General features: G+C 34.8%; 2 protein-coding genes and 2 pseudogenes across 2 annotated transcripts; 3 read left to right on the top strand and 1 right to left on the bottom strand.

Annotated features, from left to right (window-relative positions):
• The first annotated feature begins 5,872 nt into the window (after positions 1-5,872).
• Positions 5,873-7,076, top strand: LOC120177387 (annotated as a pseudogene).
• A 434-nt stretch (positions 7,077-7,510) lies between these two features.
• Positions 7,511-13,251, bottom strand: LOC120177400 (annotated as a pseudogene).
• Positions 13,252-15,523: 2,272 nt separating this feature from the next.
• Positions 15,524-17,729, top strand: LOC120177374 (L10-interacting MYB domain-containing protein-like). Its single transcript, XM_039183554.1, has 3 exons — positions 15,524-15,675; positions 16,528-16,887; positions 16,986-17,729. The coding sequence occupies exons 2-3, from the start codon at positions 16,528-16,530 to the stop codon at positions 17,652-17,654; spliced, it is 1,029 nt and encodes a 342-aa protein (XP_039039485.1). The 5' UTR covers positions 15,524-15,675; the 3' UTR covers positions 17,655-17,729.
• Positions 17,730-25,060: 7,331 nt separating this feature from the next.
• LOC120177364 lies at positions 25,061-26,504 on the top strand. The gene is made up of 3 exons (XM_039183547.1): positions 25,061-25,116; positions 25,224-25,319; positions 25,401-26,504. Exon 3 carries the CDS (start codon positions 25,474-25,476, stop codon positions 26,377-26,379), a length of 906 nt encoding a protein of 301 aa, XP_039039478.1. The 5' UTR covers positions 25,061-25,116; positions 25,224-25,319; positions 25,401-25,473; the 3' UTR covers positions 26,380-26,504.
• Positions 26,505-27,303: the final 799 nt, after the last annotated feature.

Below are 27,303 nucleotides of genomic sequence, written 5' to 3'. Positions count from 1 at the left end.
GTATGAGAATCAACAAGCTAGCTTTGAGAAACTGAAGAATATTCTAACTCAAGCCCTAGTGCTGATTCAGCCTGAGTCTGGGAAAGATTTTTCTATCTACAGTGATGCTTCTCACTCTGGATTAGGATGTGTTTTGATGCAAGATGGGAAGGTTGTCGCTTATGCGTCGCGTTAGTTAAAGCCGCATAAGCGTAACTATCCTACTCACGACCTAGAGTTAGTTGTTGTGGTTTTTTCTTTAAAGATCTGGAGACACTACCTCTACGGAGAAAAGTGTTATATCTATACCGATCATAAGAGTCTGAAGTATTTGCTTACTCAGAAAGAATTGAATTTAAGATAGTGTCACTGGTTGGAGCTTCTAAAGGACTATGATTATGAGATAGAGTATCATCCAATGAAGGCTAATGTGTTGGTCGACGCCTTGAGTCGTAAGGCGATATCAGATCTAAGAGCCTTGTTCGCCAGCTTGAGTTTATTTGATGACAATAGTATGTTAGCAGAGTTGCACGTTCCAAGGAGATTAAGGCCAAATAGCTCTTTGATAGCTCATTCATTCCCATTATTGAAAAAGTTAAATAGGGATCGAGTTCAGAGTATACTTTGTATCAAGATGGTATTTTGTGCTTTCACGGTCGTTACTGCGTCTGTAAAGATGATGAGTTGAGACGTGTTATTCTTCAGAAGGCTCATAGTAGTCCTTATGCTATGCATCCCGGTGGGGATAAAATGTACAATAATCTCAAAGAGCGCTACTTTTGGACTGGTATGAAAAAAATATATTTCAGATTTTTTGGCGAGGTGTTTGACTTGTCAATAGGTTAAAGCAGAGCACTAACATCCATATAGATTGTTACAGTCAATTAAGATTCCTGAGTGGAAATGAGAGCGCATTACGATGAACTTCGTTACTAGTCTTCCTCTGACTCCTTCCAAAAAGGATTATGTTTGGGTGATTGTTGATTGACTCGCCAAGTTAGCTCACTTCATCCCTGTTCGGGTTAATTATTCTCTGGAAAAACTGATGAGATTGTACATTTCTGAGATCATTAGATTTCATGGTGTTCTGTTGTCTATCATATCTGACCGAGATCCGAGGTTCACTTTCAGGTTCTAGAAGGCTTTGCACGAGGCTCTGGGTACTCGTTTGAATTTCAGTACATCTTTTCATCCACGGAAAAATGGTCAGTCTGAGTGAGTCATTCAGGTGTTGGAGGATATGTTATGTGGTTGTATGATTAATTTATGTGATAGTTGGGAAGATTTCTTATCATTAGACGAGTTTGCTTATAATAATTGTAACATCCTCAATACCGGGTTAGTGATTAAAGTGTAAGATTTTAAAATGTCAGTGATCAAATTAAATTAATCGAAAAGTGAAGGAATTAATTAAAGATGTTGGGTAGGATGAATTATTAAGTGAATGAGAATTAAAAGGGTAAAAGGGTCATTGAGCAAAGGTAATAATTAAATAATAGATAATGGGTATTATAATACCCAAGTGAAAGAAACAAGAGTTTCCAAATAACTCTTGATTCTTCTTTCTTCTTCATTTCTTCTTCAACGTGAAGAGCTCAAGCTAAGTGAGTTTAATTTCTCTTGATTAATCCTTCAACTTCAAGCATGGTTTTAATTATGTAAGCCTTAAGAAAGATTATAGAAGGAAAAAGAGGTGTAGAAACTCAAAGAATTGTAAGTTAAGGGAGATTAAAGGTTAGAAGCCATTGAATGAAATATTGGATTAGAGGTCATAATAAGAATTAGAAGTTGGATTTAACTTGTTATCAAGCTAATTAAGAAGTATAAGGTGATAGAATTAAAGTTAGAACATGTTGGTATTTTAGTATGATTCTTGAATATCATGTAAAATATAGGATTTGGAGTTTAAGGAAGTGATTACGGACTAGAAACAAGTTTAATTATGTGTATGAAAGTTAGGAATATTAATGGAAGTGAAGTATGAGGTATGGAGCTGATTATGAAGGGATTTTCGAGTTCAAAAATGATTTCTGGGCTAGGGGGAATCGGTACCCATTCAAAGGGGTACCGATACCCTCTCAAACGAGCAGAATTCCAGAATGTCATGAGGGTATCGATTCCCCCAGTAGGGTATCGATACCCCCTAAAGGAAAATGGAAATGTTGATTTCTTAAAGTCGTTTAAGCTTTTAGTATCAAATTTTAAGGTTACATTTTGATAGATTGCCTTAAATTGTATATTTGTGTAGATACCGAGCCTAAATCAGTTTCGGAATGTTTGGGAAGTAAGAACGATCGAGGGAAAAACGAAGGAGATCTAGGTGAGTGCATATGCATAGCATGATTATAGAACTATACTCAATTCTAGACTTATGATAAGTCTAGATTTTATATTTTGATACATGATCATATTATGTATTATGAGACATGACATGAATTTATACAAAATGCATTACGTGACATGAATTTGCATGAAAAGTTATATGAGCTATGTGAAAAGGTAAGAATTACATGTCTAAGCGATATAACTACGTGAAATATAAAAGCCCATGTTATGTAGATGAGAACTATAGGTATAGTTGGCATGCCAAGGGTAGAGGGTCTACGCGGTCCTTCGGGACAAAATTCTTCGCGGTCCTTCGGGATATGTATATATTCTTTGGAACATGTGTGAAGTCTTGTGAGACACATACTTGATCCCTAGTATATGTATATGATTCTTAAGGAATTATATGTGGTCCTTATGGACATTATTATATGGCACTACGGTGCAATTCTACGCGGCACTTCGGTGCATTTATACGAGCTGTGGTGACAGCATAGTGCACAACCTCATAGTACTCACATATCTTAGGTTCTCAGTATGGCATCATAGGCTAGTAAACTTTATAAGTTGAACTCATGAATGTTAATTTGATAAGTATACAGGTATGAAATATGATTATGGTTATTGCATTGAATATATATATATATTATCTTAATACTTCATCTCATGTTGACATTTCCATTATACTTCATTGTTATTATTATATTGCCTCGCTAAGTCGATGACTTAATGTGTGAGTGTTTCACACGTAGGATCCAAGAAAGTAGACGAGCAAGGTTAAGCAGCCGGACAATATTACTCCTGCAACCATCAGATCAGAAGCAACTTAATCAGTAGGTCATTTTGTTATGTAAATGGAAGTTGGCATGTAATTAAAGGGTTAAGTTGTGTATGCTCTGAATATTTTGCTAAAATTATATTACCATATGTATATTATCGTATTTTCTTAATATAAAGTTCCAGTATGTTTCTATTATTTGTTAAGATTTGTTTTTTAAAAAGTCAATGTAATATCTCTGACTCATATATGGGTCGGGTATGGGTAAGGGGTGTTACAATAATAGTTACCAGGCAAGTATTCGCATGGCACCGTACGAGGCTCTGTATGGACGTAGATATTGTACTCCTATATGTTGGACAGAGTTGTATGATATAAAAACTTTGGGTCCAAACTTGGTTCGAGAGACTGAAGATACTGTCAGATTGATCCGTGATCACTTAAGAGAGACATTTGATAGGAAGAAATCATACGCATATAAGCGACGGAAGAATATTGAGTTGGAGGTTAGGGATCAAGTTTTTCTCAAGGTATCTCCATGGAAGAAAGTATTGAGATTTGGACGTAAAGGTAAACTGAGTCCGAGATTTATTGGGTCGTATTGTATTCTGAAGAAAGTCGGACCTGTTGCTTATCAGCTTGAGTTGTCACCCCAGCTCAATCGTATTCATGATGTTTTTCATGTATCTATATTGAGATGATACCATCTAGATCCATGTTACATTATTCAGGTTGATGAGGTAGAGTTAAGATCTGATTTGTCTTATGGGGAGGAACCCGTTCAAATTATAGAAATGGATGAGCGAGTTCTTCGGAATAGGCGTATTCCAATAGTTAAAGTTCAATGGAGTAACCGTGGCCCCTCAGAAGCTACTTGGGAGACATTGGAGTCAATGGAGGCTCAATTTCCTCATCTATTTTCATAAGGTAAATTTCGAGGACGAAATTTCTTTTTAGAGGGGGAGAACACAACCTGAAAAAAAAATTAAATATAAGCAATTCGGTGAAATTTGAGGGTCAAATTAAAAGTTTCTAGAACTTGTAGGTCATTTTAGAAGTTAAAGAAAATTCAAAAACCTATCCCTAAATTTTACCTTTTTGTGTCGATAGGTAATTCCTTTTAAATTGAGTGAAATTAGTTTCTCGTGGAAAGCAGAAACAATTGCCAAATTTCCTCCTCCCGCACCCCTAGTTTCAAACCCGATCTCGACGCCGTCCGACCACCGATCATTGATCCGAAATTACCATCGTGTTCATTGTCGACTGGTGAACAAAACCCCGTAAACCGATCGTAGCGAAACGCTGTCAAACGACGTGAATTTCGATTCAAAGTTTCAACTTTTTTTTAACACTACCGCCGTGAAAATTGTCAATTCATTGCCGATCGTTGCTCCATTTTCGACACCTCCTACATCAAACGAAGTTTCCGATGTGTTGAAATCGAGCTCTCCACCGTTCAAAATTTTGAATCGAGCTTGGTAAGTGTCTCAAAATCGCTTAAAATAATTTTAGGAATTTTTCGGGAATTTTTCGAACTCGATTGGACTGTTCACGCTCCCCCATGCGCGGCCCCTGCGTGTGGAGCTTCGAAAACTGTTGGGGCAGTTTGACCCAGTTTTGACCCGACCCGTTTGACCCGGTTTGACCCGACCCGTTAACCGTTGACTTTGACTTTAACTAAAAAGTCATACTCATTGACTTTGACCAAAAAGTAAAAAATTTTGAAAAGTCAGATTTTATGTTTTTCAACGTCCTGAATCTGATTCCGAAGTCCGTTTTGCTAAATTATGACTCGAAAGCCCCGAATCGAGCTCGTTAACCCAAAAATACTTAGTATTTTTAGCATTTTTAATTATTTGTTTGAGATATGATTATGAAATTGATCCAATAAGATATTTTATGAAGGTACTCGTGTTTAACCTGAGCGAAGATTAGTTAGGTTCGGTGTTGTCCGTTCGTCAGATCTGCCCGATCTACGTACTACGAGAATTACTCGTAGGTTTTCGTAAATTATTTAAATAAAGGTTAAGATTATTCATATTACGATTCCAATATGGATTTTTCTGATTCGTAGGCTTCCCTATCCGATTACTCAGACTGTTACAGGTGTATTTTCTGACAGTGTTATTTTACTGTTTTAAAATATCATTTGAATTGTTTCAGATTGGTGATAATTATGAATATTGTTATGACATGATATATGATACCTGATTTCTGGATAATGTTTACCCGACATCTGATTTTCGTATTTTTGTATATGATTTTCAAACATGAAACATTTTCATGTTTTAATGGATTAATCATCATTTTCACTCGAATACATAATTGTTTATTTTTGTCATTGGGTGGGAAATATTGTTGGAGGAAGTATACTTGCAGGTTCTTCGGTTTTGTGCTCAGAGCCTTACTAGATGTGACGAGGTGTATGGTTCTGGGGAACTTATACATTTTGGACGTGATTGAATGTGGGTAGTATTTATATTTTTAAAACATGTTTAATAAATTGATCTTAATGAAATATTTTATCAGTATATTTTTTTATACACTGTATGGAGCACATTGAATTTTTTTTAGCTCATTCTGTAAATTTTATCTTTTTAAATAATAGCAGACCATAATCTAATAGACTTGACATTAGAGAAGATTAACTACTTTTACTTTTGTATAATCGTATATCTATATATTTTGTATATTATATTATGAAAGATGGGTGTTAGTCGCGTATTAGTCCATTATCTCTTCAAGAGTATATCATCTAATTGAATTTAGATCAAATCGTAACAACCACTTAATTTCCTCCTTTACTTCGATTCCTAAGCTCACTTCAGTTACTCTCCTCCCACCGCCGCATCATGACCGATTCCGACGCCACGCCCCTCAAAGTTATTGCCGGAGCTGACTCCTTCGGCGCTGAGCTAAAAGACGCCATGGTATCCCACCTCCGCTCCCTCAACATAGAAGTCGAAGACCTCGGAATCACCTCCTACTACAACATCGGTGCTGAAGTCGGCCGTCGTGTCACTTCCGCCACCACTTCCCCCTCCGTGGAAACACGCGGCCTCCTTGTTTGTGGAACCGGAGTCGGAGTGGGGATCTTCGCCAACAAATTCCCCGGTGTGAAGCTCGCAACAATCGCTCCATCAACAACTGCAACGTTTTAGCACTATCCGGCATGGCAACGCCCGTCGACACTTGGCTCAACACCCGTTTCAAATCGCCATGCCCGGCGTCTAAGTCTGAGCCTTTGCCTGAGGACATCGCGAAATTCTTCGACGAATCGATGAATGAAATGCCTAAAATCGGTGCTTCCGAGAAAACCGAAGCAGAAACGTGTGCTATTTGTTGTTTGGTTAAGAACAGGGAGTTGAATCCGATCGATATAATCCCTGGTGGATCAATGAAGATATTGAGAGAAAGTCCCACATCGGCTATTGTTAGATTCAAGGCTGGGAGTGTTGAACCAGCCCATCACCATACTTTTGGGCATTGTTTGGTGGTGATGGAAGGGGAAAAAAGTGTTTGGAATTTGAGTAAAAAGGAAAGATACGATCTGGGTGTTGGGGATTACTTGTTCACTCCAGCTGGGGATGTTCATAGAGTGAAATACCATGAAGATACTCGGTTTTTTATCAAATGGGATGGGAAATGGGATATGTTCTTTGATGAAGATCTTGAGACTGCTAAAGCTGCTATTGACAAGGAATTGGCTAATGGCTCTGCTTGAGAGAATCAATTGATGTATGCAATCTCTGCCTTGTGTCTCATAGTGTTTACAATTCCATGTTTTCATGTAAAATTGTTGGTCAAATGTGGTGTTTTGTGTAAAAGATGTGGCTTTCGTTGTGGTATTATGGCTGAGCTGAGCTTGTGTTTGAGTAATATAGTTGATGGTTTTATGCATCAACTTTGATACTTTCGTTTTAAATTACTATAATTACGTTGTGTTTTCTGATGTTAATTATGAAATAGATATCTATACTGTTTTGGTGATAAATTGTTACATGTTGATTGTATGTTTTCTTTAATTGTCTATATAGCATCTTTTCAAAATTTTCTTAGTCAATTGAGAATAGACACAACACAACTGCTCAAATCCAAAACTAGGAGAACAATACTCTCTTTTATCACTAGGTTGCTCAATAAGTTCTGTTGATTGTATGTTATATGCTTGTAAATGGCCAATTTGAGGATGGTGATCAAGCAGGGAGATTTTATACTGTTCCATTGACTAGAAACTTTTGGGATCGTCATAAAGTTGATCTGAATGCCATAGTTTTCATCTTATTTCTGAAACACTTCTGCTCTCAATAATTTGAAAATTCAACTTTCTTGAACTCTAAAATCATTGAATTCAAGTGTCAAAAGTTATCAATATATGAGAAAGCTACCTGTTTTTCATTTTGTAAACCCCTTGTATAAACTTCCTTGGATTACATAATGTTAAATGTATTGAGCAGCCATATTTGAGGAGGCTTGGGTATAAAACTATACAAATGAAGTATTTATACAAGGCTTAACTCATCAGGAATCTGTTGTTGAGATCCAACTGCAGCAAGCTTCTTTTGCAGTGCCACTTACTCTTCCCCTGCGTCGCATATGTAGGCTGATGCTTGCCTGCCAGACAAAGTTGCTCCTTCCATGCTATCTATATAATCCTGCAAACAGTAATACCATGGAAATTTTATACCATTGTCATCTTTCTTTCAAAAGGTTTAAATAGCTAGGTTTATCAATACAGTTTTAAATACTCTTTAGGATACTTAAGCTAGGGAAATACAAATATATATATATATATATATATATATATACACATATTTAAAACTGTATTGATATACTACTTTTTCTCAACTAGTAGAAACAGTTAGTCTTTCAAGCAATGCAGGAGGTGACACGACGGCCGACTTCAGCACCGATGTTTACCAGGTCTGAATGGATCTTTACCAGGTCCCTCGCGATATAGAGATTGCCCGATTTTGACAACAGATGACCAAGTAACTTCTAAACCTCGAGATGAGGGGAATAAAACCGAAACCTGCCAACAAAACAGGAAGATTAAGGATGTGATGAAGATGATGAGAGTGAAATTTCAATAACCTTCATGAAAACATCAAATAAGGTACGAATGGTTAATGACAGTAATCACAAAGGCGTTTGAGACAGTGGTGAAGAGGTGTTGAAAGTAAACTGCTACAAAGATAATCGGCTCTGGTCCTCTTCTGCCATTGAATCCGGACAAGATCCATCGGCAAGCCAAACTAGAAACTCTCCGGCCGAACTTGTTAACACATGAAACAGTTAACTAAACTAGCAGATATTGAAGAAAAACATGAGCAAACCTAAATTCTTTTCTCAATTGTTGTTGTCTGCAATTACTTTTGATATAGCTCCTCTTAGAGATTATAGTTGTGTGCCTATGCAGATATGTTTAAGAATCCAACCAAATGCATGTTATAGAAACTAGTGGACCCAAAGACTCGAACATTATATAACGTAAGAACAAGGGTTCCTTAGGAGTTTCTAACCTGCTTTGCTACTCTCTTTATGATTTCGTCATTCGGCAATGGCATGTAAGGGTCACCTGGCGTTAAGACACATCTGAAAGACACCGTCCAAACAAGCAACAACCCGTTAAAAGAGAACATGGAGAAGTCTCAACAGTCCTATTCACAGGTTTCATATCCAACAATTAACATGGTATAAATGATTAAATGGTATTTAGATTGTCGAAGACTGAAATAATCTTTTATCGTTTTTACGTCCAGCACGGAAAATATAATTACTGAACATAGTAATATGTAACAAAAGAGGAAAAATCATTGCACAATGTTAATATAAAGAGTAATAACACTAAGAAAAAAACATGTCCTTACTGGAGCAATGAACATTGTCCCTCAATGTAGTAATCTTCCGGAGAAGTGAGAGCTAAGTCTGCAAAGCAGGAGAAATCCGCATCCGGAGTGTACAGGAGATTATCAAGGCCAACAGCTTGCCTCAGTTGCCTTTTAACGAGTTAAGGACAAATAAGTAAATGAAGCACAATAAGCGAGTTTTATTCATAACTGTATTTGCAACCCACATTAAAATAAGGTGGAAGAATTACCTTGACCGCTCCACATCCTGCAACTCCGTGACCCAGCCATTGTACCTAAGTTGTACGGTAACGACCGGCACTCCGACTAGCTCGTAAATGTCATTAAAAAATTGCATTTCCCTCCACTGGGATGGAAGTAACCTTTTTATTCCGGGGACATCACATGCTGTCATCAAAAGAGAAACAATGATAAAGAATTTTTTTCTATCAAATGAAAGCTGAAAATGGAACTTTTTGAACAGGAAGATCCGACTACAGACCAGCAATGTAAGCATCGGCTTTTACAAGTTTCTTGTTAGTAGCCTACAATAAAATAAAAAAGTGAACTCAAAGCCTTAACATCTTTAAGAAATTCAGATTGCATATTAATTTTTTTTTCATATCGTACAACCGGTAAGAACATCCCAGTCCTTGCATAGACTAGATGTACGAAACTGTTCTGATCAAATGCATAATTTGAAATTAAATTTCCAATATTTACATGAACCAACGTTAGAGGTGATTTACTTTAGACATGGCAAGTCCTGTGACATATATCTCTCCATCAGCGAATTTATCATAAAGTATCTCTCTGCATCCCCACCTCAGATGGAACCTGTTTTAGCAAATAAAGCTATATTAAAAACGAGGACTAGTTTTATTCATAGAAGAAACCTATAAGTGAACTATTATCCCTACTAAATAGTTCACATGCCTATATTTATAACATACCTGCCTCCTCTTTCAGTTATGTAATTTCTGATGGGACCACTCAAGTATACATCGGGAGAACCCTTTAGCATTCGCAGAAGGGAAGCCTCTGTCTTAGTGGCAAACAGAGAGAAAATGGTGAGCATGCAACGAGCGCTTATGTTATCACAGTTGATGAAACCCAAGGCATAAGCAACCGGATCCCACATTCTCTGGATACTAGTGCGTGTACCGCCTTTAGATAAAAACCAATCAGAGAAGCTTATCTGCAAGTAGAAAATGAATTTTAAGTATATGGGAAATGCATAGGGAAAAAGTAAAGAGAAAATGGCGAGAACTAGTTGTTTATCGGGAAAGAAGGATACGGAGAAGAGCAAATATAATTGAAGAATAAGAAAAGCACGAGCAAATATAATTCAAGTTCAACTACCTTCTAAACAGGAACGAAAGAAAGGATCATATATAGTGTAGGACACTTAATGCTATTTAGATGTTAAATAAGTATCTATTAAAGTAATCTTACATACACTATCTAAATCTCTTATATCCCTAATCGCTCCATCTGGATCAACAAGAGCCTTCTCGACCGGACTTAAGGCAAGTGCCACGGCATTTCTTGCTTTATCATAAGTCTGCAAATGAAAAAAAAGAAAGAATAGAGTAGCATAAGTACCAACTACTACTTGGGTAATACAAGTAAAACTTGTATTAACAAGAAAGATATACTGTAGAGTAGACTATATAACTTAAGGATTCGGGAAAACAAGTCTTAGAAATGCCATTGACGATATTACGGTGGCAGTAGCAATATTAATAGCTGAGAAAAGGATAGTAGAAAACCTGCAGTTGATTTGTAGTCAAAAAGGCATTAATTCCATGCAAGGGAGCTCCGACTGGAAATCTAAAATCAAGTTCTGGATCCAAACACAAAGTCATGAATTGAACAAAGGAAAGCATGACTAAAAGAATTACAATTTTAATTCGATTTTTTAAAGTAAGACCTTAACATAAAATTTAGTATCTTCGAACTTGTTAAAATAGGATTTAACGCAAACCATACCACCAATTTCGCCCCCTTTGTTTACAAATGTGTGAGTATGATCCTTCACGAGTAGATTTTTTATCTGCACCCACCTAGAATCAAGTAGGGGTCAAGGAAAAACTATCAGAGGCCAGATAGACAGTTTAACCTACGGTAAAATGGATGACACTATGTTACACGGACTCTGGTGCAAATGCCAGATATAGGTATCCGATATAATGGCATGAATTATACAATGGCAATGAACATGGGAAAGTTGTATCACTATCGTAAGGCCCTGTGCTTCACCTTTTTCATCAAACGAAATAGATTGTTGTAGCAACCAAAAAAAAACATGCAGCCCCATCTCAATGTGATTTCCCTTTCTATCAACAAAAGAACCTACTTTGCCTCCAATTAATGGCCTGGACTCATATATATCAACCTGAAGAAACCGAAGTAATCATCAAATTACTGCCACTATATCGAATTATCAACAAACCATGTTTATTTAAGGAAAGAAGTTTGCAGAAATAGGTTATCCGAAACCGAAAATTGTAAAAATATGGTTCTACTTTGTAATTTCTATTCATATTGAAAGGCCAATCCGGTTAAGATTGTCAAAACAAGTATCTAGAGATAAGAAAAACCTCATGGCCTTGATCCAATAGCTCAACAGCTGTTGACATGCCAGCAAGTCCGGCTCCGATAATCGCCACCTTCAGCTTTGGTCCCCGGTAATGTTCAGGTTCAGGTGGAAACAATCCCTTTGGAGCTGCAAAATAAACAATCCAATTATCTACCACAACAACAACAAAACCCTATTTCTATATGCAATAGGGTAAGGGGAGGTAGCGTAGTAGGCTGCCCCCAACGCCAGGTTGAGAGCAGCTTCCGTGGAAGACCTCCGACAATCAGAAAATTAAAAATAAAGATAAAATACAATACATGTATAAATAAATAAATAAATAAATAAATACATAGTTGAACAGTCTTCATATGTGTGTCTGTAATGGGAAGTAATCCCTGCAAATAAATCATTGCGTAAAAATTTCTGCATATAGACAGAAACGTAAGTCCCGGCTAAATTTAAAAAGAGAACATGAAGAGAAAGATATACCGTAGTCAGCGATAGCAAGGTACGAGAATGAATAAATTCAAATGGGTTAAAACCTAAACTAAGACAATACTACTCTGCTACTCTAGTTCTAAGCTTTCATAAATTCCAATGATATAATCGTATAAATAGTAGAAGTCGTGGAAATTACTATAAATGCATTAAAAAGAAGACAGATGATGCTACACCATATGGTTGTGTCCCACACTACTCGGCTACCCTGATTTTAAGTCTCCATACTTTCCTGTCAGAGGTCATGTTCTCGGTAAGGGCTAAATCCTTCAAATCAGATCTCAAGCAGTCTACTCACTTCTTCCATTGTCGTCCTCTCCTTTTGGCACCGTCGACTGTAATTGATTCTACTCTCCTGACCGCATCTGACGGTTATCGCCTAAGAACATGTCTAAACCATCGTAATCTTCCCTCCCTCTATTTTTCGGATACAGGTATCACCCCCAATGACATCCTAATTGCAGAGTTTGATGTCATGTCCTACAGAGTCTTACTACATGCCCATCGAAGCATTCTCATTTCTGCGGCCTTCATCCTCCTTACGTGATCCTTCTTAATTGCCCAACATTCTGATCCATACAGCAGCGCTGGACTTATTGTCATTCTATAATTTTTTTCCTTAAATTTTAGAGACACCTTCTAGTGACACAAAACTCCGATAGCAACCTCCCCTTTAGCCATCCCACTTTTACGGTGTGTATCGTCGTCATTTACACATCTTTATGTATTATAGGCTTTAGGTACTTGAAACAATCCTTTTAAACTATGGTGTCCTTGAAAATTCATCTAAACTAAATAATTTCACAACACTTATCTACCAAAAATAACACAAAAATATGAGAAAAACAAGAATACCCAGAATGTAGAAGAGCCCCTAAAGGGGGAAACAAAGAAGGCAGATGAAAAATTCAGGAGCAAAGAGAGAGAAATAACCATTAAAGCTCATGTCAGAAACATTGGTGTCTAAAGAAGACTTCACGAAGAGCCTTGGAGACTTCACCCGAGCCATTGAACCTAAACCAGTGGCTGCAAACAGAACAGAAGCAGAAGCCATGGAGAACCAGAAAAATATGAAACTTTAACTTTCCTTCTCAACTAATAACAAGTTCCAATTTCTTTCTTTGATCAACCAATAAAAGGAACCATAAAAGAAGAAGCTTTGGCAATTAAAATAGTAGTAAAAGAATCTGTTGAAGAATTCAGCTTCCAAGGTTCAATTGTTTTTCTACAACACTGAAAAAAAAAAAGTCTTTTGGATGTTGAAACAAAGTAGAAGAAATGAAAGAATGGAAGATGGTTAATCTTCAACAGAGGAAAATACTTCTGTTTTCAGTTTAACAGAGGTAAAAGATGATTAAATCTTGTGTTGAGTTTCTTGTTGAAGTTGAGATTAATATTTTAATGGATAGTGCCATCTTTTTCCCTTATCTTTTGCTGATGTTGTTTTGAAGTAAATTGCCTAGGAAGAGGAAGGACCACGATAGTTGGCTATTTCCTGGCTTACTTACCTCGTGAGCCCTCATTTTAGACAAAAGAGTCGAGGTATGTATATGTTTTTAAATAACTAAGGGTAAACTACATTCAATGATCTCCAAAATTTAGGATGATTGCATTTTAATCACCAAACTTGTAATACATTCACTGAATTTTTAATTCGTTTATAGTAATTGTCGTCGTCGTTAAAGAAATATTATGGTGAAACTTTAAAAACCTTCCCAAAAAACCCAAAGTTTCTCAAATTTGAAATTGCAAATGCACTTCTCCTTTTGCTGTCAATTTTATTGATGCTTTGTTATTTTTTATGGCTTAATACAAAAAAAAGTCTAAAGTACATTTTTTTTCGAAATGATGTTTATATTTTTTTTGGTTATTCTAGATACCTAAAGTTACAAATGTTACCATTTTAGGTTGTCTCAATTGTAACGGCTGTTAAAAAACTCTGTTAAGTGACACATGTCACATTCTAGTAATTTTAGAAATTTCATTATTTTAAAAAATATTATTTTATTAAAAAATCTATTTTTTCTAAAATTACAAAAAAAAACTCAAATCCCTAAATATTCCTAAAATCAACCCTAAAAATCCTAACTCAACCTTACTATCTCATTTTCTGGCCACAACCATCACTGACGATGCCGCCATTACCTTCTCTCTTTTCGATCGTCGACATTCATACGATCTCTCGTGCCATTGAGCCCCGTGGGATCTCGAATAGTCGCAATTTTTTCTATCACATTCATGGATTTAAATCGCAATTAGGGTTATTCAGTGATTGTTCGTCGGGTGGCTAGTAGTCGGCTTGAGACGCGGATGAGAGTAGATTTAGTCGATGAAAACAATGATGATAAAGGACGGCGGCCGACGTGGGTATAGGGATTGAAGTTAAACTTTTTAAAATTTTAGGTTTTTTTAAGATTTGAAAAAAATGTGTTTTATAATATAATAATATTTATAATTTTTTTTAAATAAATTACCAGAGCGTGACATGTATCAATTAACGAAATTTTTTAACGACTGTTACGGTCGGGCACCTAAAATGGTAATGTTTGTAACGTTAGGCACCTGAATTTACTAAAAAAAAAATTAGATACCACTTTAAGAAAAACAATATAATTTGAACACTTTTTTATATTAAACATTTTTTTATTGAAAACATCATCAAACTTTTTTTTTCTTTGTTTACATTTTTTCAGATTCACCAGAAAACATTTCAATCTTTTAAAATCTCAATCGAAACTAAAAATAAAATTTTTTTAATTTGTTATTTTCAACTATCGAATCAACTTAAAATCGAATTATGTCGATCTTCTAACTAAACAGAACTTTCTCACCAATAATATTCATCAAAAACTCCTTAAGATGGAATTGATTGGTTTCTTTTATTTTTCTTTTTTGTTGTTTTTTGCTTGATTTTGTTGTTGTTGTTTATATGATGTTATTGGTGGTTGTGACTTTGAACAATGATCGAATGAGATTGGTAGTAATGACTCGGGATTACTCTAATCATAGATGGTGATTGTAACTCATGATTGTAGTGTTTGAGACTTGTATGAAATGGTGACGATGAATTGTTCAACAAACATGGCAAAATGATGAAGCTTTTGATCATGATTACATGTGTAAATGAATAGAGCATTTGATGAACTATTCGTGAATATTATGTATAACGTTCGTTTATTAAGCTAAATAAAATAAGGGGATAAAAAACTAATTTTACTTGTATTTAAATTGACAATGACATAAAATGTTATAAGAGTAAAAATGCTATAAATCTTTACTTATATTTAAATTTTAGGGGACTTATGTTCGTGAACCCTCCTCCGTATAACATTAGGTACCAAGTTGAAAAATCGGTAAACATTAGGGGTTAAAATGGATTAATCCTTTTATTATCTTAAAATTATCCTAAATTATTTCCCCACATTACTTCTATAGTTTTTTTCCTGCCAAACATGACGTTAACTTCTCCACGTGGCATAATTGCACACTGCGTTCAAACGCGATCCCAACCGCGTTTGGGACCTAAACGTCCATCAAACACGCGTTTGGACAAACGCAAAAAGGTTCTCACTGCAGATTCATCACTCTCTCATCAACAAAATCTTTATTCCGTTTATTCCATGTAATAATCCATACATTTTCTGCCCTCATTTCTTCCCAAGGTACCGATTTCCCTCCTCTTAATTTTCCCTATCTTTTTTCCTTCTTTCAAACCACCAATTTGGGGTTTATTTTCGAGTGTACTCGTAAAAGTTGATTCGTTTATGATTTTTATTTCTGGGTTTTTTGTTTCAATGCTGTTTGGTTGATGGGGTTTGCTTATTTTGTGTTGCTCTGCAATTTTTCTCCTATGGGTTTTTTTCCCATGCTATTCTTTCATGGCTTGAACAATATTTAGTTTATTATTTTAGGGTTTCAAGGCTCACAATTTATAAAAAGGGGCTATTATAAAGAGCTAAAAATTGTAGCTACTTCTTGTTGGCCAAGTTTTCTTGTTGCCTGTGTGTTTCAGCATGTATATACGAGTATATATTTATGTGCGACTGTTTATTTGTATATGCCTGCATGTAAGAATGTGTATCTTGTCTCTTGTACGTATGAATGTGTGCATGTATGTGAATACTTGTGGGTGTGTTATACATACATACATGTATGTACATGATTTTACTATTTGGCAAGAGTATCAAATCGAGTTCAACTCTTTGATCTCAGGATACACACAAACACCTAGGATTGGGTCAAACATACGTATCTCTGCAAACCTGCTAATGAAAACAACTTTCGTATGCTTATGCTAGTGTGTGGCTGTATGTATAAGCAACTCTGGAATGTTAATTAGCTTGGTTGCCATCAGTATTGTTCGGTTGATCAATGTGTGATTCTCTTTTTTGTTCAGAAACAGAATGGTTTATACTTTGATCAACTTCAGTTCTTAACAGATTACTTTTTTTCTTTTATTTTTTCTATTACCAGCAAGTTTATGTGATTCTGTTTTTCTGTTACTTTTGTTATAGATGAAAAATGCTCGAATTGTTACAACAGAAGTTCCTCGAGGTAGGAGTAACGAGAAAATCAAGGCAGTATGGGACAGGAACTTAACGATGATATTCTGTGATCTTTGTATAAAGGAAAAAGATCATAATTGCAGGAGAGGAACTTACTTTAAAAAGGAAGGGTGGTCGAGGTTGGTTGCAAATTTTAACAAAGAAACCGGTAAAGAATACGAGAAGTCGCAGCTGAAGAATCGGTGGGATCTACTGAAAAAAGAATGGAAGCTATGGAAACAGCTCAAAGGGAATGATACCTGTTTGGGTTGGGATCCAAATAAGAACAATCTCGATACTTCAGAGGCATGGTGGGAAAAGAAGCTGAAGGTGCATGATTGATTCTCATAACAAAGTGTTTATTCATCTTTTTGTTCTTTCCAATTTCTTGTCTAGAAGATCGATAATACTCGTATATAAAAGTGCAGATAATGCCCGAGGCTACAAAGTTTAAAAATGGTGGTATTGATCCAGAACTGGAAAACAAATTGGATTGGATGTTTCAGGGTATCAATGACGATGCAACTTTCGTGCACACATTTGGTTTACAGTCAATTGATGGAACCGATGATGATGAACCACCTAAACTAGAGGCCGAGGAGGTTGTTGTCACTGTAGAGGAGATTCAAATGCCGAAAAAGGCAATGGGTGAACGTTTGCATGAGATAGATAACCATTTTATGGAACAGAATCCTCTGGCTCACTCCGAATCCGAGCACCAGTCAGAGCCACCCCACCAGAAGAAGAGATCCCCGGAGTCAGACTCTTCTCATCTCAACAAGGGTAAAGAGAAAGTACCAAAACTAGTTGGGAGAGTTTCGAAACTGTCTAGGCAGATAGATAGATTGTGTAGTGCGGCTGAAAGCATGAGTACCGCAACTTCAGCCAAGTCGAGTTCTGAGCCATACAACATCCCCGAGGCAATTCGATTGCTGGATAACATGGAGGAAGAAGTCCCAAAGAAGAGCCAATTGTATTACTTTGCCACAAAACTATTCCTCAACAAGGATAAGCGGACGATGTTTATGTCATTGTCAACTGATATTAGAGCTTGGTGGCTTAAAATGGAGATGGAGGAGAGCTCCAAGCCCGCTTAAAGCTATAAATAAACGACTTTGAATGCCACAATAGTTTTGTATAACTTCATTTCAATGTATTCTGATCAAGATAATGATCATAATGCTAGGAACTTAAATGATGGATGATATCTCATCCAGCTTAGTTATGTAGATAGATTAGTTAAATGTATGCCCACTTTTTGTTTACTTGGGACTCATTTTTTAGAACAATAGACTAAATCACTTCACTTCAATGCCATGATCAAACAGAACATTTACTTTACAGTGTAAACAAGAGAAGAAGAAAAAGGGATATTTTTTACTTCCACTAGCATTTATTTTTGCTGATATGTAGATACTAAAGAGAGTTTAAATATACTTGAAATGCTTCATTGTTTTGATTTGATTTGTGGTGAATGAGATTCTACCAGTATGGACCAGAGTACATGAACATCCTCATCTGTGCATGACTTCACGTCTTCATATAAAATGTAAATCCCCCTACCTGAAAATCACAAAAAAAAACATGTTCAATCATGATGAATGAATGAAGAATGTGTATTGCATGGCATGCTGCAAAATATTGCAGAAAAAATGACCAGAATGAACTGAAATGATGGGCATTTTGAGAAGTAAATACTTTTTCTTGGAGCCGAGTGCATCCGAAACCAGAGCTTCTTCAATGGGAAGAGGAGGGATCTGAGCCACCCCATTTTGGCAAGATGGAGTGATTCATGGTAGGTGAAACAAATGAAGCATTTAGAGGGGACCAAAATCCAGAGAGAGAGAGAATGTTGGTTTGCTTAGACAAAGGTGAATGATAGATTACAATATCTAGCACCATATTCCATCTTTTTCTTTCCTTATTTTTGCAGGCAGAAAGGTAAAAAAAATGGCAAGGCTAATTCAATGATTGGTGGTCTGTCTTTTCATAAATCTTTCACCTTGTTACCATTAGGAACAAAACTCAGTGTGATATTCAATCTTTGTGCCATTTCAGGGTTGAATTGAGCCATGGCAATGAGCCAGTGACTCAAAATTTATTCAGTCAAATGCTTTAAATCTGGGGCTCAAGACATTAGAAGTAAACACTACTTCAAAACAGGTTTGCAGATGTAATGATGAGATTTAGTCATAGGGAGTGAATATTAAGGTCAAAACTTGGGTTAGTATTTGACTATGACAACATCTTGTGTTGTCATTGGATTGAGGTTCACAGGCCACCTGACAGCTTGAAAGGAACCTCCTCCAGGCATTTGGCATGCTTTTTTGCATTTATGCAAATAACAGCAGCTTTAGAAACTTCTTCAGGAGGACATTAGTTTTCATGTTGATGAAGAATTGCATTGCTCAGGAATTGTTTTTAATAAATGATATTTAATTGGTTTCCAAATTCTAAAGTAATATACATAATATTTTTGAGGCAACCAATTTTTTTTATTAAGTAGAGAGGTATTATATTTATAATACAAATATTGAGATTTGAATTCACGCAAGATGAGATCATATTTATTTCAAATTTAATATTTTAATATATACATATCTTGAGGGGGCAAATTTAATATTTTAATAATGTATATATATTATAATATTTGGGGGCCCATCCCCCAATAGTCTTAAGGCATTCCGACTCAGCATGTTGCTAAATAACTGCATTGCGAGGTAAAACCAGGAACGAACACAGAATTTTATGATAGAGAGATTAACTCCTAAAATTTTAAGGAGAGGTGAATTTTAAAAATTCTAAAGGTGAAAACAAATTATCAATAGAAAATATCTAAAATATATGATAATTTATTATTTTTAGGGAGAGTGGCTCCTCGATCGATCTATACCTGGGTAAAATTATGAGTACCATCCGGTGACAGATATATGTTGTGGTTAGTATGTGTGCCCACCTTTAAAATTAATCATGCATGTTCTGAAATTTTATCATATTTATCTAGATATAAACATTTTATATTAGTAATACATGTGTATCCACTCTTAAAAAAATTTTTAGATCGGTCATTGGTACCACCCTTGAAGTGATACATATACACGTACTTATGGATTCTTTTGATAAAGCATGACAGATTGCTAAGTTTTAGATGATATGAGTGCACAAGGATTCTATTGATTGATATAAACTCTCAATTGTAATGTATCATGCATCGACTCAATGACAATATTTTAATTTTTTTCTAATAGAGTTATCGGCCGTAATTTTTCGTTCAAATAAACAAAATTTAAATCGTTAAAAGTGGCTCCAGCCTTAATTTCATCCTTAACAGATTCAGAGTTATTAATTACGTAGTTATTCCATGTTTCATAAATGTAGTGATGTATTCTGGAAAATTATGATGGTTACTTCCCTAACATCAAAATAAATAAATATATTACTAACAGATTAATTCAAGTAGTAAGCAATTTGATATCGTTTAAATAGTTTTTGATGTGTATGCAGATAATTTCTACTAAAAGATTCATGCACCAAAATCGGATGCATGACTCGGATCGATCCGAATTAGTCATGAAAAAACTTAGAGAAGAAAGAAACCAAAACAAAAAAAATAAATAAATTGTTTGAAGCCTCTAACAAGGCCCGGTCCTAAGAGTCCAACTTCACAAATTTGGTCCAATTTAACAGTCCAACCCGACATATTCTTTTTACTATTAGGGGAAGCACAAAATTGGAATCTTGGACGAGATATGTTAATTATCTAATTATGAAAGGACGGTCCCAGGGATGGGTTGATTTTTTTTTTGTCATTTTAATTTTGATTCAAAAAAGATTTATTCGTTCTCGATCTATCTTAAGTAATTGTGATGTTTCACCTGCCTCAAATCAGATAAAATTTAAAATGTAAAGTAATTTGAAAATTTTGATCAAATATATTAAATTTAAATATTTTAATTAACTGTAAAAGTAATCCGTGTTGTAGGCTTGATTCCTCTATTATATAGTTTAGGATTATAAATAAGACGAGACAGATATTGAGTTAGTCAAGATTGATTTAGTTAAAGTTTGCTCACTTTGAAATCGAATGGACTTAACTCGAATTCTTAACGAGTATAAACAAGCTATTTGATACCATCTCGAAAAACTCGTGAGCAACTTGAAAAAAATAACATATTAGTTTTTTTAGATTTTTTAAATTAAATTATTATTAATAATAATACCATTTATATGTTGTTATTTTTTTTAATTACGTATAAGGATTTCATTTACTTAAAATTTATGTTTGAGTTTGAACTTCAATCAAAGTCTGAGCATATTTCAAACTTAAGTTGATATTTAATTTTTTATTTCGAGTTTGAATCAAACTTGACAATTTTAAACTTATAATTTTTAAAATCGAGTTAAACTCAATTCTATATTTTTTTTAAGTAAAATCTAGCTCAATACTACTCTAATTCAAGTTAACTTGTTTACTGTGTTTGTTGGTAATTGATTTCAACGAGCTATGAACCTTGATGCAAATAGGGGCATGGCCCACTCGATTAACTAATGTAATTACAATTTGATCCTCTTAAAAGTTAATAGTTTAATTTAATTTTTTTAATGTTCACTTTTTTAAATTTTAAAATTTTGTCTCTACTCTTGTTAAAAAATAAAAATATTATTAATATAATATATTTGATGCATATTAGTAATTTAATTTGTGTTTGTATTTAGGGTAGAGTACATAAAAGGTCTTTAGACTATAAGATGTTGTTTGTTAAATCTTCTGATTATTAAAAGTTACAAAATGATCATTTGATTATTCATATTTTTTAAACTCATCATTTTTTTAAGAAATTGACGACGATCTTAGCTGGATGTTAACATGTTGACTAGGATGTGATAAAATTTGATCTTATAAGCGTTTGACTTGTATTTTGTGGATATACTCTCTATTTATATTATATCGTTAAGTCGGTGCCTAAAATATTATGACGGTGAGCTAATACTTGAAAGTAAAGACGATGTTAGTAGATATTATTAAAAATAATTTTATCATATTTAGTCAACATATTTACGTTCAACTTAGACGACCGTTAATTTTTAACAAAAAATAATGAATTTGGAACATATGAATAGTTGAGTGATCATTTCATAAATTTTAATAGTTTGAGAACTCAACAAAATATTATCTTATAGTAAAAACTTAATTTGTTACTTTTAATAATCTAGAATTCATTAAAATAATATCATATAATTAATAGACCATTTATGTACTTTACCCTTGTATATGGTGTGAACCGGTGACAAAAGGAGGAATGATGAAGGAAAAAGTTAATAATGCTGTTGATTTTGTTACCACCTTTTCATATTCTATTTGTCCGCATGAAATTTATCTGTTCTTCTTCTTTATAATGTCATTTATTTTTCTCCGACATTCCACTTATTATAATAATATTTATTTTTTATAAACAATAAAAAATTTTATTTATCCTAAAACTTCATTAAATTTTAAGGTAAAATATATAAATAATCCCCATATTATTTGGTAAATATTTTCGTAAAATTTAAATTTTAATATTAGAGTCACTATAATTCCTTTCTTTTGTAATGATTTTACAACGAAATTTCACTTCCAAAAGAAAATTCATGGGAGACTTAAATCACCTAAATTTTTGTATTTAAAACCATGTTTCATAGGATATATAAAATTTTCGATTATCGATGAAGGTTCAGTTTAGTATTATTTTTTGAAAAGTAACTTTAAAAGTGTTTAAAAATATTTTAAAAATTGGGTTTAAAATTTAACTATTTGAAATTATTATTAAAAATTAAAAAGATAAAATATTAATTTTAGATATTATATTAGAAATTTAATATTTAATATTTAAGAATAAAAATATAATTTCACCAAAAATTAATTTTCTACAACAAAAGCTGAAAATTTGAACTTTTAAGATTATGTTAAAAATCACTCTTCCAACCATAATTTTAAATTAATTTTTTTGATGTTTAATTTTATTTATAAGATAAAAACTTACTTTTTTATTATTAGAAGTATTCCCAAACTAACCCTAAATATATATCTTATTTTAAATTATAATAAGATAAGTATATCTCCAGAACCATAAAATTAATATAATATATATATATATATATATATATATAGTAATCATCAAATATAAAAGTATACCACCACCATAAACATGCCAACCATGTCTTCATGTTAAAGGATCAAAACCAGATTTTATTATTTGATTAATTAGTTAGTTTATACATATACGTAAATCGTGCTTGCAAATTGCAATTTTCACGTTTTTCTTGGGTCCACCAAATGAAGCACCTTTTTCTTCTTTTGTCTTATTGCTTAATCTTTATTTCTGCCCATACATAATAACAAAATTACCCTTAATATTTACATAAATAATTATTTTCGTCAATATTCTTAGTGTTTTAATTTTTAGTGTTTTAATTTTTAACTAAAACTACTTAATACAGCTGCTTTGAAGGGGATTTTTCACTTCCATCCTAAGTGCAGGAAGATAAATCTAACCCATCTTTGTTTTGCTGACGATCTCCTCATATTCTGTAAGGGTGCTATTGACTCTGTAATGGATGTGCAGTCTGTCTTAGATATCTTTTACTTGCTATCGGGGTTAAAGCTTAACGCTAGCAAGTGTGAAATGTTTTCTGCTGGTGTGTCTGCTGATCTGTGTGCTCTCATTTGAGAGGTTACTGGCTTTAAATTAGGTGTTCTCCCAGTGAGATACCTTGGAGTTCCTTTGGTGACAAGGAAGATTTCAGTCAAGGATTGTCAATGTCTGATCAATAAGATTAAAGACAAATTGAACTCGTGGGCAAATAGACACCAAAGCTTTGCTGGCAGGCTGCAGCTCATATATTTTATCCTGTTTAGTATGGCAAACTTCTGGTGCAGGCAGATGATCCTCCCTCAAGCTATAATTAAGAAAGTTGAGCAGCTTTGCTCTCGTTTCTTCTGGAGAGGGGCTGACTTGTCTGCAAATGGTACTCGGGTTAATTGAAGATAAATTTGTCTGATGAAGTCTGAAGGGGGCTGGGCATTCTTGATCTAGGGGGTTGGAATAAAGCCTGTATGGTGCTCCTAATTAAAAAGCTACTAGCCAACGAAGGCTCTTTGTGGGTGGCTTGGATCCACGCGTATGTGATTAAAAATCTGGACTTCTGGCAGATGAGTATCCCCCAAAATGCCAACTGGTACTTCAGAAGAATTCTCAAACTGAGGCCTGGTGTCTCTCATTTATTTGTTGTCCTTGGTTGCAACCTTAACATTAGGCGTATATGGGAGGACTTACGCATACATGGGCCTAAGGTTGCTTTGCACAAGTTGGTTTGGTTCCCAGGTCGTATCCCTAAACATAACACCATTTTGTGGATGGTCGTTCTAGATAGGCTTCCCACTCGAACGAGACTTATGTGAATGGGGCTGAGTATAGATAATGTCAATTGCTTATCCTGTGACACTGAGCCTGAGTCTCGCAACCATCTATTTTTTGGATGTGGTTTTGCTAGGGATCTATGGGGCAATGTTTTGTCTTTGTGTGGGATTAATTGTTACGTGAGTGCTTGGGAAAGAGAACTGGCCTAGGCTTCTCAACTCCTCAAGGGTAAGACTCTCATTGTGCAATTGCTGAAGCTGGCACTTGCTGGCCATGTGTACAACATCTGGAGGGAGAGAAATAGCAGACTATTTGGGGGTAGAGCCAGACCGGTGGGTGATGTGTTAAATGACATATATGATTCCATTCATATTTGACTTAATGACTGGTCTATTAGCAGAGTTGACCAGGGGAACGTTGCCCTCTGTGTTAGCTGGGGTATTTGAGCTAGCGTGTTGTTTTAACCTTGCTTTTTGTTGATTTTAACTGTGTTATTTGTTGTTTATGTAATGCTATGTTTCTTGTAGCAGGTTTTCCTGCTTTCTTGGATAATAAAATGGAATTATCCAAAAAAATTAATTGATTAATAATCAACACATATTATTAATATATTATTTTTTATATATATTTAATTACTGACGTAACACATATTATATAATAATTATAAATGATGTAATACATGTCACATCATTATTTTTAATAATGTAATACATGTCTCTCTTCATTATAATATGACAATGTTAAATTATCATTTTAGGTGATTTGATACTTGATCTATTAATAATTAAGTACGTATGAAAATATAATATCGACATCGTGGGTTGACCGTTAGTCAATCAATAATTTTTTTTGAATAATGAATATTATAACTAAATATTAAAAATGTTATAAACTAAAATGTTCTAAATAAATAAAGATTAAAGTAATCATTTTACAAACATTGAGGATAATTCTGTCATTGTACCTTCTAATTATTATATATTCTCCAACAGGCCGATGACGAGTAATCTTAAAAAAACCAGCCTTTCCAGGCAATACTCAGTTGCTAAAATCCTTCATGTTTTCCTTCCATTAATATTTTCTTTTTCAGGTCTGTCGTTTTCCTGAGGATTTACAGTGAAAGAACTCTGCTTTTTTGTCTACTTCTCTCTTTGTTGAAGTTTTACTTTACTAGAAACATGTCCCCCCACCACATTCTCTTGATTTGTCTTCAAATTTTGAAACTTTGGGAAATTTTCATTGATGGGTGTTTTCAGTTTCTTGCAGGAAATAAACATGTTCCATCTCAGATCAAATCAAACCTAGAAAACCGGTTTTTGAGATGTTTTTTCTGAGACAGTTTTATTAACTGTTCAGTTTAAGGCAAGGGTCCACTTTTTTACTCTTTGTTTCTTCACTTTTCTTTTCCATGTTCTTAAGTATGTTTTAATTGTGCCCTTTTAGGTTACAATAGGTGGGGAGAAAACAGTTTGTGTAAAGAATTGAATAGAAAAAGAACTGGATTTTAGTCGGGGAAATGAGAGATTTTCCATCTTGTTTTGGTGAAAATGGAGTGCAAGTGACTGATTTTTCATCATCAGGTACTGGTAAAAATGCACAGAATTTGGTTATTTGTGTTTATCGATGTCGAATTCGGGTTCGGCCTTGTTTAATAACTGTTACTTGGACCAAGAGCTTGATGGGGCAAGGGTTGAGTATAGGGATTGATGATTCTGCAAATCAATGTCTTTGTAAGGTTGATATAAAGCCTTGGTTGTTCTCCAAGAGAAAAGGGTCTAAGAGTTTAGAAGCATGTTCTTGTAAAATCAATGTATATTGGGACCTTTCTTCGGCTAAGTTCGGATCTGGGCCTGAACCGTTCGAAGGGTTTTATGTTGGTGTTGTTGCCAATAAGCAAATGGTTTTGCTTCTTGGGGACATGAAGAAAGAAGCTTGTAAGAAAACTGGTGCAACTCATGTTCCTTCTAGTGCCATTTTGGTGGCCAAGAAAGAGCATGTTTTCGGCAAGACGGTATTTACTACCAAGGCGCAGTTTTGTGATAATGATCGGATTCATGATCTGATGATTGAATGCGATATGGTTGGTGTTAGCGATCCATGCCTTGTAATTCGTGTGGATGGAAAGGCCTTGATGCAAGTGAAGCGTCTGCAGTGGAAGTTCAGAGGGAACCATACCATTTTGGTCGATGGGATGGCCATAGAAGTGTTTTGGGATGTGCATAATTGGCTCTTTGGCACATCACTCGGTGGAAATGCTGTTTTTTTGTTCAAGACATCTGGTGCATCAGAAGAGAAGTTGTGGTTTAGCCAAAACATTCCCAGTCCGAGTTCCTTGCAATGGTCGTTCTCGCAGAGATTTCAAGATTCAAAGTTGCAGAATCCCGGCTTTTCACTGATTTTGTATGCTTGGAAGAACGAGTAGAGAGATTGTGAATTCTTCTAAACTCTCTAATGCAAACAAAAGCTTTCAGCGAGTTGTGATTTTTATCTACTCTGATTTTAATTACAATTAATTCAATTAAAAGCTGGTCCATTTGTGTTTATGTTCATCTTCAGTTTTTCAACCTTGAGTCAACTGTACTAGAGCTATTGATGTATCAAAGACGACTTTTTCGTTCTTACTTGGCTGTATATCCGCGATAAGTTAGTTTAATCCTCAATTTTGTTTATGAAAGAAAGGTTCTTCAATGAATATGTGTTCAAATCTTCTTTAAGCTGCAGTTTGAACCTGTTTAGTAGACCAGCCAGGTTGAAATCGCCTCGAAGCCTCACCAGGTAAGTATGGCTTTCGTTTTTAAGTCTGCTCAACAGAAAAAGACATGATGTGTTTATTTAGTTTGTTTTCGTTTGTTGTAGCGTGTTAAGCCGTCGGTAAAATCTGGTCGTAACTGTACTTGTGCTTGGGTCATTCCGGATATATGAAGAACATTGTTTTAAGGTTGTTAGCATTTGAAACATCATTTGCTTGGCCTGCTTCGGTATCGGTATCGAACTTTGCCTTCTATGTTAAATTCCCATTGGATCGAGGCATTGCTTCTTGCATAATGTTCCTTGGTATACAATCAAACCGAACATGAAATGCTGATAGCTTTAGTCTTTGAAACCTTAAGCAAAATCATGCTAGTGTAGAATCTTCAGTGTAAAGTGTATTTGTTTGAGAATGCTTGGGAAATTTGTGATTTTGAATTTGGCCTTGCCTTGAGTGGGATAACAAATGAAGTATCTGACATCGACTGTCGTAATGCACGGTAACTGCATTTCGATGGAGGGTTTAAATTATGATGAAGAGGATGGTCTTGCCTAGAAAAATATGCCGTCCCCGGATGGTTCGGGAAGTTAAGTTCAG

This window comes from Hibiscus syriacus, unplaced genomic scaffold, assembly GCF_006381635.1.
Source record: "Hibiscus syriacus cultivar Baekdansim isolate YM2019G1 unplaced genomic scaffold, ASM638163v2 tig00003435_pilon, whole genome shotgun sequence".
Taxonomy (NCBI): domain Eukaryota; kingdom Viridiplantae; phylum Streptophyta; class Magnoliopsida; order Malvales; family Malvaceae; genus Hibiscus; species Hibiscus syriacus.
The sequence above is the reverse complement of the archived record's forward strand: the minus strand, read 5'-3'. Positions and strand labels throughout refer to the sequence as shown.